Genomic DNA, 13,581 nt, shown 5'->3' with positions numbered 1-13,581 from the left:
AGGAGAGGACACGTTGGCGCCACGCCTTGGTTCTGGCCTCACGCTGTCTGTGTGCCAGACGACCCTCGGACCCTCCCTCCCCCGAAACCCTGGCTCAACCTTTGACCTTTAGCACCTTGACGGTTACAGGGTGTCTGTGGTGACACTAGGCGCCATTTTGGAGGACAGGAGTGCTCTAGTACCCAATGGACATCCTTGGTTCCCTCTCTTTCACAGACCTCAGATCTGTAAAGGATGTTAGTTTCTCTTTTTCATGTGTAACTTTTACCACACTGGTTTGCTCTCTGGCGTTATAGCTTACAGTATCAGTTTTATTGACTGATAACATTGAAAATCAATCAAATTGCTTGTCAGGGAATTTCTCACTCAGAAAGTTTACATAATTACAATCTAGCCTTGAAATAAATTTGATAGTAGGCCAATCAGCATGCAGAGAAATGTCTGGGTGTTTTAGCCTTGAGAAAGGGAATCTTCAAACTATTCTCTCTGAGTCTGAACCCCCTTCATCTGGTAACCTTCCAAAACGGGCTTTTTTGCGCTCAGGTCATTATAGGTCACGACTTTAAAGGTCAACCCGAGCACAAATAATAGTAGCAGTTATTCACGGGGTCATGGGTCGTTTTAGGAGTGAGGATCTGGCTTTGTCCAGGTACAAGTGTAGAACTGTGCCCGCCTCAACATTTTGCATTCTCAGACACTCATTCACTTGAAAAGCTAAAGAAACATGCACCATATTCAAATCTAAATGACTGATTTCTTTGGGACTGTTAACCACTTAGTAAACACCTGTCCTAATTAGCTAAATTAACCATGCAATGTGGGCTACAATTGTGAATAGGCATGAAGTTGGCTGTGGGCAGGCATGAATTTGTCCTGTGTCTGTGTTGGCAGGCATGCCCAGTATGACCACTGGCAGCTTTTTTCTATTTGACATCCATTTGATTTCCTTGAGGGCTGGAGAAAGTTTCAACTCTGACAGACTTTGGGCCACTGTGCCATAATTTACCACAACTAGGCCAGAGAATCCTATGTTAACAAGCCCCGAGTAAAATAACCCCCAGAAACCTTTGGGGTTTAAAAGACCATTAACACTGTGTGCTGCTGTGCAACATGTGCCCCAACGACCAGATCTACGGGGAAATGCTCCCGGTACCGGAACAACAAGCTAGGTCTGAACGCACCGGAACAACAAGCTAGGTCTGAACGCACCGGAACAACAAGCTAGGTCTGAACGCACCCTTAATCTCACTGACTACCTTCCTGTCAGACAGACTCTGATACACACACTCAGAAATCAGTGACATGGTAGGAGACAGACGAGCCCTGTTCTTGAACCGTAGCCTTCTATCCTGTATGGCAAGCCTTCAGGATCATTCCATCTCCACACACACCACGGTCCTTTACAAGAAATGTTCCTCCCCATTAGATTAGAGGTAAAAGGTCAAATGATTTATGCCTACAGGACAGAGGACAGGAAGTTCTACTCATGTCCTTCGCTGTGCCCTATACCTATAGGCTAGCCTATATAAAAGTGATGTGACTCTTCTAGCCTTAACTGCAATAGCTCTCAAAATGAATGTTTGTCTTCATGTCTTCAGGGTGACTCAAGCATAAACAGTGCAACACTTGGCGCATTTAACGTTTTTGTTGAATGACAAGTCTGAAAATGAAATGGGGTTCTTTAAGAATTGCCAGTGAAATATGAGGGTAAACTCTAGTAGCAACGACGCCTACCGGGCATAGTCAAGCACAGGAAAAAGAAACAAAAAAGAGCAAAGCGCCAGTCCTGATCCAATGACCTGAATCATGAACCAGCCTCCTGCTCCACAGCAAAGACATTACAGGGCAGCTTCATTAAGTAGCACCAAATATTCACTTCTTCTAATCATGTACATTTCACTGCGTGTCTCAAGGTGCAAATATCTCGGTAACTACTGAATGAAATCATATGCTTCAGATTCAGAACACCCTGCTGCTTCACAAAGTTAGAATGTTTCCCCCCACTTTGTCTATACCGTGGATATACCGTGGATATACCGTGGATATACCGTGGATAAACCGTGGATATACCTGGATATACCGTGGATATACCGTGTCTATACCGTGGATATCACACAGCTCAGCAGCCATCCCCCGGCCGGTCCGCTACTCTGCATTCACACTAGCGGTTAGCAACAGAAACACGGACAAAACTCTCGATGGGCAAATTGTTACAACTACTATTGTTATCAATAGGGTATTGAAGTCAGACAAGTTTGTTGCAAAATGTGAATAGGAACTCAAACAGGAACAAAACGCTATTTGGAACCTTGGAACATTTCGTTGGGGCTCAGATTTTACACTGAAAAACTATTTGCAACACCTATGAGATGGGATTAGAAAACAGAAACGTACCAGAAGTGTGTGATACCTGGAGGACCAGGCTACTAGGCTACTAGGCGACCATGGAAGAGGCTATCTGCGTGTATAGAGAGACCCACTCACCTTATCCGTAGAACACGCCGTCTTGTTCACTCTTGATAATAACGGGCAGCAAGGCAAGTTCTCAATGCCTCCGTCTTTGGGGGTGGGGGAGTTTATCCAATTTGTCAGCAATGGGTGCATCTAAATCCACGGTCCCAGCGGTGGTTCTCAGCCTAGAACAAGGTTGTAGCAGCCTACAAGAACAAGTTCCCAGCGGTGGTTCTCAGGGGTAGCAGCTACAAGAACAAGTTCCCAGCGGTGGTTCTCAGGGGTAGAACAAGTTCCCAGCGGTGGTTAGGGTTAGGGTCCTTTCTCCTCTGCTGAATGTTCCACGCGCGCACTTTTAAAACCTTCTATTTAAAAACTATGATGAGGTCTTCAGAGTTATGATATTAACTATAATGAGGTCTTCAGAGGTCTTCAGAGTTATGATATTAACTATGATGAGGTCTTCAGAGTTATATTAACTATGATGAGTCTTCAGAGGTCTTCAGAGTTGCGCGCGGACGGCGGTGTTGTTTTATTTGACTTTCCGAAGTTGCACAGACAGCTTTGCTTCCACGACTACCACATGCTCCCGGCGGGTAGTACCCAGTCCAGAATGGCTTGTTGAGAATGGCTTGTTTATGGACGTCAGGTTCCCTCCCGGTAATAGCCCAGCCCTCTCAACTACACGCGTAAAAGGGGCTTGGCCACGGATCCGCTCCTAACCCGGGGACCGGCGGACCTCTTCTGGACGAGTTGAGACTTGCTTCTCTGGCGCGTGTTTGGTAACCTACAGTGGACTGACTGATTCAAGTGTCAATCAATCAATCCTAATAAAGACATATAACCACTAAAAAACATATGTTCGCTGTTTCTGGAAAAATGTAATAGGCCTGCTCATGAAGTAGGCCTAGGCTAATAGTTGTTTCACTTCAATGCTTGAAAAGCCAGCAACATGGAAAAACACTCAAGAAATTAGTCACGCTAACTTGTCCTTGATAAAAAGAGAAAATGCTTCAGTATAAACCCGATTAATTAATCTTCACACTTTGTCAGGGCAATTCTAGCACTTTGTGTGTGAATTCTGTGTCTCAGACTTGTAATTTGTTCCTCCTTGTCTCGGGAGTTCAGGGAAGGCTCTCACCTTCTGTGACACCACATGCATATCAATAGAGACCACACAGAGAACACCAACTTCCCAGCACACACTCATCCTCTTTAAGGAGGGTCTCTCTCTCTGTCCCTCTGTCTCTCTGTCTCTCTCTCTCTCTGTCTCTCTGTCTCTCTGTCCCGCGCTCTCAGAGAGAAACCCTTTTATCTCCTTCTCACTTATCCTCTAATGAAGATTAAACATAAATAGTGTTCTCTCACTTCAAGGATGCACCCTCCTTCCTCCCCTCCCCCCCCCCCCACACACATCACCCCCCCTGACCCCCCCCCCCCCCCCCCCGCCCCTTCTGAAGTATGCAAACACAAAGACAGCAGTGAGCGGATGAGGAGGTGAGGCTCAGAGAGGGGATGATGGTGGATGATGGTGGAGGGAAAAGGATGATGAAATTGAGAACAAAAAAATAACAGATGGAGCACAGGAGAAAGTGGAAATATGAGTATGTGTGTGTGTGTGTGTGTGTGTGTGTGTGTGTGTGTGTGTGTGTGTGTGTGTGTGTGTGTGTGTGAGAGAGAGAGAGAGAAAGGCAGAGAGGGAGGGAGAGAGAGAGAGAAAGGGAGAGTGAGAGAGAGAGAGAGAGAGAGAGAGAGAGAGAAAGGGAGAGAGGGAGGGAGAGAGAGAGAGAGAAAGGGAGAGAGTGAGGGAGAGAGAGAGAGAAAGGGAGAGAGGGAGGGAGAGAGAGAGAGAGAGAGAGCGTATTCATGGCAGGGTGACAGAGAGGTGGAGTGTAAAGGGAGAGAGTGTGTGAATGAGCGCGTGTGTGTGTGTGAGAGAGAGAGAGAGAAAGGGAGAGAGGGAGGGAGAGAGAGAGAGGGAGGGAGAGAGGGAGAGAGGGAGAGAGAGAGAGAGAGCGTATTCATGGCAGGGTGACAGAGAGGTGGAGTGTAAAGGGAGAGAGAGAGGGAGGGAGAGAGAGAGAGAGAAAGGCAGAGAGAGAGGGAGAGAGAGAGAGAGAGGGAGGGAGGGAGAGAGAGAGAGCGTATTCATGGCAGGGTGACAGAGAGGTGGAGTGTAAAGGGAGAGAGTGAGGGAGGGAGAGAGAGAGAGAGAAAGGCAGAGAGAGAGGGAGAGAGAGCGTATTCATGGCAGGGTGACAGAGAGGTGGAGTGTAAAGGGAGAGGGTGAGGGAGGGAGAGAGAGAGAGAAAGGCAGAGAGGTGGAGTGTAAAGGGAGAGAGTGTGTGAATGAGCGCGCCTGTCCGTCAGGGGGGCAACACACTACATTCATGCCCTCCCAAACACTGCGCCATTCATCCCCACTCCGGCTCCCAGCCCTCTCCGCTGAATACCAACACTGCTTTCAGCCCAGGGAGGAGCCGGGCATGCTGGGAGGAGAGGGGAGACACAGAGGGACTATGGGGGAGGCAGGGAGGGGGCAAGCGGGGGTTAGAGGTCAGGGGGCACTCTCCCTCGCTTTCGAGCGGCTCAGGAGAAACTCCTCAGTCACTGTGTTATTTCACTTCTTCCTTATTTTCTTATTTCGCGTTATTTTGTTATTTTGCATATATAGAGGTGCTGTGGGGATACAAGCATTAAAATTAGGATGAACTGTCTCCATGGGTCACTTGAAAAGAAGCCACTTGAAATTTCAAGATGGCGACCATTTTTCAAGATGGCCGCCACCTTAGTGGAGCAGTTATACTGCGGCAGATAAGCTCATATGTAAGGTAGGCTATTGTGCATTTTATGACTAAAGCATGAAACTTCTCCAGTGTTTCTATACGCCATGTTTCTCCACATCATGAAGTCTGTTTTCAGATGTGGAACCACTTCAAGAGGGACTTCTGGAACTTGTCAGAGGTCGAACACATTTGAGTCATCATCAACTTGTTTTTTCACTTGGTAGGCATAAATTCAGTGGTGTGATTTGAGTTTGACGTCTGCCATACTGAAAAAGGAAGTTATGTCGATGCAGCGGTTACCGCACGTATGATTTCAGTTGGGAGTCGAGGTTACTCATAGGCTCTACCCTTTCCTATCTTTGAGGACATCTACCACAACGTGTGAAAACTCCTTTTCAACAGAAACGTTTTCTCCGGGCGTCAGCATCATATGTTGCACAACCACAAGCTGATCATAGATCAAAAAGGAGAGTTGTGGATCACACAAACAGACTGACATTTTGACAGCAGAAAAAAAATGCACAATAGCCTACCTTACATATGAGCTTATCTGCCGCAGTATAACTGCTCCACTAAGGTGGCGGCCATCTTGAAATTTCAAGTGGCTTCTTGTCAAGTGACCCATGGAGACAGTTCATCCTAATGTTCATGCTTGTTTCATCACAGCACCACTATATAGGCCCCCTGCAGTCAAAATAGACTGAAGCTCCCACCCTTTTGACGGCCATTTTAGAAAATGGCTGCCACAGCCGTAAAAGGTCCCTCCTGAAGTGATTCTACGTCTGAAATTAATCCTTGGGGTGAATAGATCATATGTTGAAAGTTTCATGCTTTAGGCATAAAATGCACAATTGTTTTGTTAACCTGCAGCACTATTAAGTCTATCCCACAACTGCCCAAATAAACCCATCAAAACCCAATATTGCAAACAAGCAGAACTTGCATTCACAATCCAATTACATTTCACAATTCACCCCCACTACCTTCCAATTACATTTCACAATTCACCCCCACTACCTTCCAATTACATTTCACAATTCACCCCCACTCCCTTCCAATTACATTTCACAATTCACCCCCACTCCCTTCCAATTACATTTCACAATTCACCCCCACTACCTTCCAATTACATTTCACAATTCACCCCCACTACCTTCCAATTACATTTCACAATTCACCCCCACGAATTGGCCACCACGATCTGAACCCGAGTGGTGTTTTGTTGTTGGACTTCTGTGCTAGTCACAGTTTGTCCATAACAAACACCATGTTCGAACACAAGGATGCCCACAAGTACACCTGGCATCAGAACACCTTAGGCCGAAGGTCGATGATCGATTTCGTTATCGTATCATCTGATCTGAGGCCATGCGTTTTGGACACTCGGGTAAAGAGAGGGGCAGAGCTGTCCACTGATCACCATCTGGTGGTGAGCTGGTTTCGATGGCGGGGGAAACTTCTGGACAGACCTGGAAAACCCAAGCGTGTAGTGAGGGTGAACTGGGAACGTCTGGAGGAAGAGCCTGTCCGGAGAGATTTCAATTGCCACCTCCGGCGGAGCTTCTCAGGCATCCCTGTGGAGGTTGGGGACATCGAGCATGAGTGGTCGGTGTTCAAAGCCTCCATTGCTGAAGCTGCGGCTGGGAGCTGTGGCCTGAGGGCCATAGGTACCTCAAGGGGCGGTAACCCTCGGACACCGTGGTGGACAGCGGTGGTGAGGGAAGCCGTCCGACTGAAGAAGGAGGCCTTCCGGGTTATGTTAGCCCGGGAGACCCCAGAAACAGTTGCAGGGTATCGACTGGCCCGGAGGGCTGCGGCTTCGGCCGTGACCAAGGCAAAGCAGCGGGTGTGGGAGGAGTTCGGAGAAACCATGGAGAAGGACTTTCGGTCGGCACCAAAGTGTTTCTGGAAGACCATCAGACACCTCAGGAAGGGAAAGCGGGGGACCATCCAAGCTGTATACAGCAAGGAGGGGACACTGCTGACCTCAACTGAGGAGGTTGTTGAGCGTTGGAAGGAGCACTTTGAGGAACTCCTGAACCCGACTAATCCACCCTCTACGATCGAGGCAGAGCCGGAAGATGATGGGGGGTCGTCAATGTCCTTGGAGGAGGTCACTGAGGTAGTCAAACAACTCCACAGTGGCAGAGCCCCAGGGACTGATGAGATCCGTCCAGAAATGCTGAAGGCGCTGGGTGTAGAGGGGCTGTCTTGGTTGACATGCCTCTGTAACATTGCGTGGAAGTCTGGGTCAGTGCCGAAGGAGTGGCAGACTGGGGTGGTGGTCCCAATATTCAAAAAAGGGGACCAGAGGGTGTGTGCGAATTATAGAGGCATCACATTACTCAGCCTCCCAGGGAAAGTTTACTCCAAGGTGCTGGAAAGGAGGGTCCGGCCGATAGTCGAACCTCAGATCGAAGAGGAACAATGCGGATTTCGTCCTGGTCGTGGAACTACCGACCAGCTCTTCACTCTCGCAAGGATCTTGGAGGGGGCTTGGGAGTTTGCCCAACCTGTCTACATGTGTTTTGTGGACTTGGAGAAGGCTTACGACCGGGTCCCCCGAGAGGTCTTGTGGAGGGTTATGCGGGAGTATGGGGTGAGGGGGTCCCTACTTAGGGCCATCCAATCCCTGTACACCCAGAGCAAGAGCTGTGTCCGGGTCCTCGGCAGTAAGTCGTCTTCCTTTCCGGTGGGTGTTGGCCTCCGCCAGGGCTGCGCTTTGTCACCAATCCTGTTTGTGATTTTCATGGACAGGATATCGAGGCGTAGCCGGGGGGAGGTGGGTTTGCAGTTCGGTGAGCTGGGGATCACGTCACTGCTTTTTGCAGATGATGTGGTCCTGATGGCATCAGCTGCCTGCGACCTCCAGCACTCTCTGGATAGGTTCGCAACTGAGTGTGAAGCGGCTGGGATGAGAATAAGCACTTCTAAATCTGAGGCCATGGTTCTCAGCAGGAAACCGGTGGCCTGTCCGCTCCGAGTAGGAAATGAGTCCTTACCCCAAGTGAAGGAGTTCAAGTATCTGGGGGTCTTGTTCACGAGTGAGGGAACCATGGAGAGGGAGTTTGGCCGGAGAATCGGAGCAGCTGGTGCGGTTCTGCAGTCGCTTTACCGCACTGTTGTGACGAAAAGAGAGCTGAGCCAAAAGGCAAAGCTCTCGATCTACCGGTCTATCTTCGTCCCCACCCTCACCTATGGTCATGAAGGATGGGTCATGACCGAAAGAACGAGATCACGGATACAAGCGGCCGAAATGAGTTTTCTCCGGAGGGTGGCTGGGGTCTCCCTGAGAGATCGGGTGAGAAGTTCAGTCATCCGGGAGAGACTCGGAGTAGAGCCGCTGCTCCTTTGCGTCGAAAGGAGCCAGTTGAGGTGGTTCGGGCATCTAGTGAGGATGCCTCCTGGGCGCCTCCCTAGGGAGGTGTTCCAGGCGTGTCCGGCTGGGAGGAGGCCGCGGGGTAGACCCAGGACTAGGTGGCGGGACTACATCTCCGCACTGGCCTGTGAGCGGCTAAAGATTCCCCAGGCAGAGCTGGTTGATGCTGCTAGGGAAAGGGATGTCTGGGGCCCCCTGCTGGAGCTGCTGCCTCCGCGACCCGACCCTGGATAAGCGGATGAAGATGATGATGATGATGATGAATTCACCCCCACTCCCTTCCAATTACATTTGGGACAGATAAAAGTATAAACCATGATAATATGTAGATCTGATGATTGACATGAAACAGGATTATTGTAACACCAGCATATTAACCCTAACCCTAACCCTAACCCTAACCCTAACACCAGCATATTAACCCTAACCCTAACACCAGCATATTAACCCTAACCCTAACACCAGCATATTAACCCTAACCCTAACCCTAACCCTAACACCAGCATATTAACCCTAACCCTAACACCAGCATATTAACCCTAACCCTAACCCTAACACCAGCATATTAACCCTAACCCTAACCCTAACCCTAACACCAGCATATTCTGATACCAGAGAGACAAACATCCTTTGATGTGATCCCTACCTGATCATAGTTCCTGATTGAGCTCTTATTCTCTACTCTCTCAAATCACAACATCGCACATTGCTGTGTTAACGTCTGTGACATAGTTGACATGTTGTTCTGTGTGGTGACTTGTCTCTGTAGTGACACAAGCCTTCGTCACCACGGTCACATCTGCCACGGTCATTCTCAAGGTCATGTGTGGAGAAAAAAACAAACGTTTTGATCACATGGGGGGTTTGGTCAATAACCTATTGGATCGGCTGGTTTCAGATCGACGTGTTCTACTTGGCCAGCAGATGATGGATGTTATCATGTTGGATGTTATTTGTGCTTCACATGTTAAAGAGATCTGAGAAGAGTTGGTGGAACTGGTTGGTGTGTTGAGAGCTTCTTGGTGTTCAGATAGAGCACTTTCAGACAGGCTCATCCCACTCAACACTGCCTGTTCTGAGTGTGTGTGTGTGTGTGTGTGTGTGTGTGTGTGTGTGTGTGTGTATGTATGTGTGTGTGTGTGTGTGTGTGTGTGTGTGTGTGTGTGTGTGTGTGTATGTGTATGTGTATGTGTACGTGTATGTATATATGTGTGTGTATGTGTGTGTGTGTGTATGTGTGTGTGTGTGTATGTGTGTGTGTGTGTGTGTGTGTGTGTATGTATATATGTGTGTGTGTGTGTGTGTGTGTGTGTGTGTGTGTGTGTATGTGTGTGTGTGTATGTGTATGTGTATGTGTGTGTGTGTGTGTGTGTGTGTGTATGTGTATGTGTGTGTGTGTGTGTGTGTGTGTGTGTGTGTGTGTGTATGTGTATGTGTATGTGTGTGTGTGTGTGTGTGTGTGTGTGTGTGTGTGTGTGTATGTATGTATGTGTATTACTAGACATATCTATACAGCCTGGATGTATGTATATATGTGTAGTCCTAGACATATCTATTTATACAGACTGGATGTATGTATGTACATATTTTATCTATACTATACTTTACACATATATACTCTACACATTCTGTACATATCGATGTATATAGTCATTGTTCTTTCTCTATTTTTATGCTTATTGCTACAGTACCATGCATATTATGTATCTACATTTCCAACCTTGCTGTAATTTTTTCCACTGCTGAAATGTCAAATTCCCCCCTGGATCATTAAAGTATCTATCTATAAAACCAGTTGTTACTATTACTATGTTTTAATGCATGTGGACAATTCTTCTTAATAATCTATTGAAACAATCCACCCCACCAATTGACTGTACTGGGACACATACTGTCAACACCAGTGTCTTTATACAGTAGGATCTAACTCCCTTAATCCTGCAGTGATTGGGTAGTTCAAAGTGGAATTGAGCCATTGAATCTAGCCAGATATATATGATAAGAAATCAATATTCCAACATTTCTGACCTGGTTTCTATTGGTATAGTTAATGCCACGATGTGTACTGAGCTGTGACTGGTGGAATAACACAGCCAGACGGTAACACAGGGATAGAGAGAGAGAGAGAGAGAGAGAGAGAGAGAGAGAGAGAGCCAGACGGTAACACTGGGATAGAGAGAGAGAGCCAGACGGTAACACTGGGATAGAGAGAGAGAGAGCCAGACGGTAACCCTGGGATAGAGAGAGAGAGAGAGCCAGACGGTAACACTGGGATAGAGAGAGAGAGCCAGACGGTAACCCTGGGATAGAGAGAGAGAGAGAGCCAGACGGTAACACTGGGATAGAGAGAGAGAGAGAGCCAGACGGTAACACTGGGATAGAGAGAGAGAGCCAGACGGTAACGCTGGGATAGAGAGAGAGAGAGCCAGACGGTAACACTGGGATAGAGAGAGAGAACCAGACGGTAACACTGGGATAGAGAGAGAGAGCCAGACGGTAACACTGGGATAGAGAGAGAGAGAGCCAGACGGTAACACTGGGATAGAGAGAGAGAGAGAGCCAGACGGTAACGCTGGGATAGAGAGAGAGAGCCAGACGGTAACACTGGGATAGAGAGAGAGAGACAGACGGTCACTGGGATAGAGAGAGAGAGAGCCAGACGGTAACACTGGGATAGAGAGAGAGAGAGCCAGACGGTAACACTGGGATAGAGAGAGAGCCAGACGGTAACACTGGGATAGAGAGAGAGCCAGACGGTAACACTGGGATAGAGAGAGAGAGCCAGACGGTAACACTGGGATAGAGAGAGAGAGCCAGACGGTAACACTGGGATAGAGAGAGAGAGAGCCAGACGGTAACACTGGGATAGAGAGAGAGCCAGACGGTAACACTGGGATAGAGAGCCGTAAATGGACTGCACTTATATAGCGCTTTTATATATAGCATTTTTATATATAGCGCTTTTATCCAAAGCGCTTTACAATGGCCTCTCATTCATCCATTCACACACACATTCACGGCGGCAGCTGCCATGCAGTGGCATGGGTTCAATGTCTTGCCCAAGGACACTTCGACATGTGGACAGGAGGAGACGGGATTCGAACCGTCGACCCTACAATCATTGGACGACCCGCTCTACCAACTGAGCCCCAGCCGCCCCCTGGCAGGGTGACAGAGAGGTGGAGTGTAAAGGGAGAGAGTGTGTGAATGAGCGCTGTCCGTCAGGGGGGCAACACACACATTCATACAATAACATGAATCAGATGTGTCGCATATAGGATTTCTAGCCAAGGCTAATTTTCAACCCCTTTCGTCCACTATACAGCATAATCTGCATAATACATGAGGACTACTTGATATATCCTTTTCAATCTTTGCCACTAAGCTCCCCTCCACAGTAGAGCCGTCTTAGCATTGCTTTCATACTGAAACAGAGCTCCTATCCTAGGGGTCGACTTCCGGAACAGCGATGGCCGCGCCTCTGTCTTCGGCTGCTTTGTTGTTGCCTGATGTCGCGTCTGTTTGTCCTGGCTCTGTTGGACATAGTAGAGACGCCACACCTCTCGCTGCTTAACCATCGCCTTCATGGAAACAGGGAGGACAAGGAGACAGTGTGAGGTAGTGTTCATTAAACATGCGTTGCCCACACTGGCAACCTGTAAAAAAGAATCCATCAGCACAAACAGAGGCAATTTATGGATTGTACTTGGAATTTTATCCAAAACATGACTGACTATAGTAACACATATCTATAAAAACACTGATAATCCAATAAGTGTTCTCTTCTCAGACAGTGTGACATGGTTTACCCTAACAGTCTGGTCTGGAGGAACCTCACCAGCTCCTCCGGCTCTCTCTTCTGGCCCTGTGTACGTCCAGCTGGGCTCTGCTGCTGCTCACAAATAATACATCATAATTAATTATATTTATAAAGCACTTTCCATTGTGAGAGAATCTCAAGGTGCTGAAAAACAGCACAACACGTCCATGTCCTGACCTGGAAACACAAACAACAACCAAAACCAAGGTGTTTACTCTCCCTTTTCCATGTTTACACTTGTTTACTCTGCCTTTTCCATGTTTACACTTGTTGTACTGTGGATAAAAGAAACATCCATAGGTAGGATTGATTTTCGTTATGTTACATTTCCAGTTTGTCAACCACTGTGCAATCTAGTCTAAGAATACTGGGAATGAGGAACGCTTGCATGGCCTGAACTGTCCACTAGGTGGAGTGAGTGTGTTGCAGACAGAGCTCACCGCTCTAGGGAGGCTGTGGATGTCCCATCCTGTGAGAGGGGGACAGACAAGAGATGAGAGAAAGCTAACACAACGAATTATATAATGGATTACAATCATGGATGTATTAATAGAACATATAGATTACAATAAACAAGAGAATCGCTGATTACCTCGCTGAAATCGCTTAAACCGTAGCCGTTTGATCTGCAGCCCTCAGCTCGCCTGACTCGCTCAGGTCTGAGGTCGCAGAGCTGGAATCTAAACATTGCGACCCACCAGCCCACATGCACTTTTTTATGTTTGTGGATATACTGTAGTATAGGCACACAAATTGCATATTTCATACATTTCAACTGATGTTCAAGTACTGTTTTTACTTTTTACCAATATTACTGGATTCCCAGTAGCATCTCGTGGCTGGAATGCATTAAAACATAAGAAAGTGCGCCACCTACAGGTCATTTCCCAAACAATTTAACTTCAGGCTCATCAGTAATCAGCAATGCAGTCACTGATTCTACTAATTCTACTGGACTGAATCTGATTAATTTATCTTCCTTTATTAAGTGTTGAGCCGATGACTTTTATTAACTGAAGGCCTAGGCTATAGGCTGCTGTTTCTATGTTGATATATTTTATGAACTGTAGGCCTAGGCTACTGTTTCTATGTTGATGTCTTTTATTAACTGCATATGGTTTTTATGCTGATGTGCTAACAATGTG

The 13,581-nt window shown here is 47.4% G+C and overlaps 1 protein-coding gene across 1 annotated transcript in view; it reads right to left on the bottom strand.

The window, feature by feature from the left end:
* The window catches only part of LOC311315089 (uncharacterized protein), a gene marked incomplete at both ends in the record, with an annotated part of 58,811 nt that overhangs the window by 11,486 nt on the left and 33,744 nt on the right, over positions 1-13,581 (bottom strand). Inside the window, one exon of the mRNA XM_084445690.1 lies at positions 9,687-10,113. Coding sequence (XP_084301816.1) covers positions 9,687-10,113 — 427 coding nt within the window. The remainder of the gene's footprint in view (positions 1-9,686; positions 10,114-13,581) is intronic.

The sequence above is a fragment of the Borostomias antarcticus genome, assembly GCF_949987555.1.
Source record: "Borostomias antarcticus genome assembly, chromosome: 11".
Taxonomy (NCBI): Eukaryota; Metazoa; Chordata; class Actinopteri; order Stomiiformes; family Stomiidae; genus Borostomias; species Borostomias antarcticus.
This window is presented reverse-complemented; position numbering and strand designations above follow the sequence as displayed.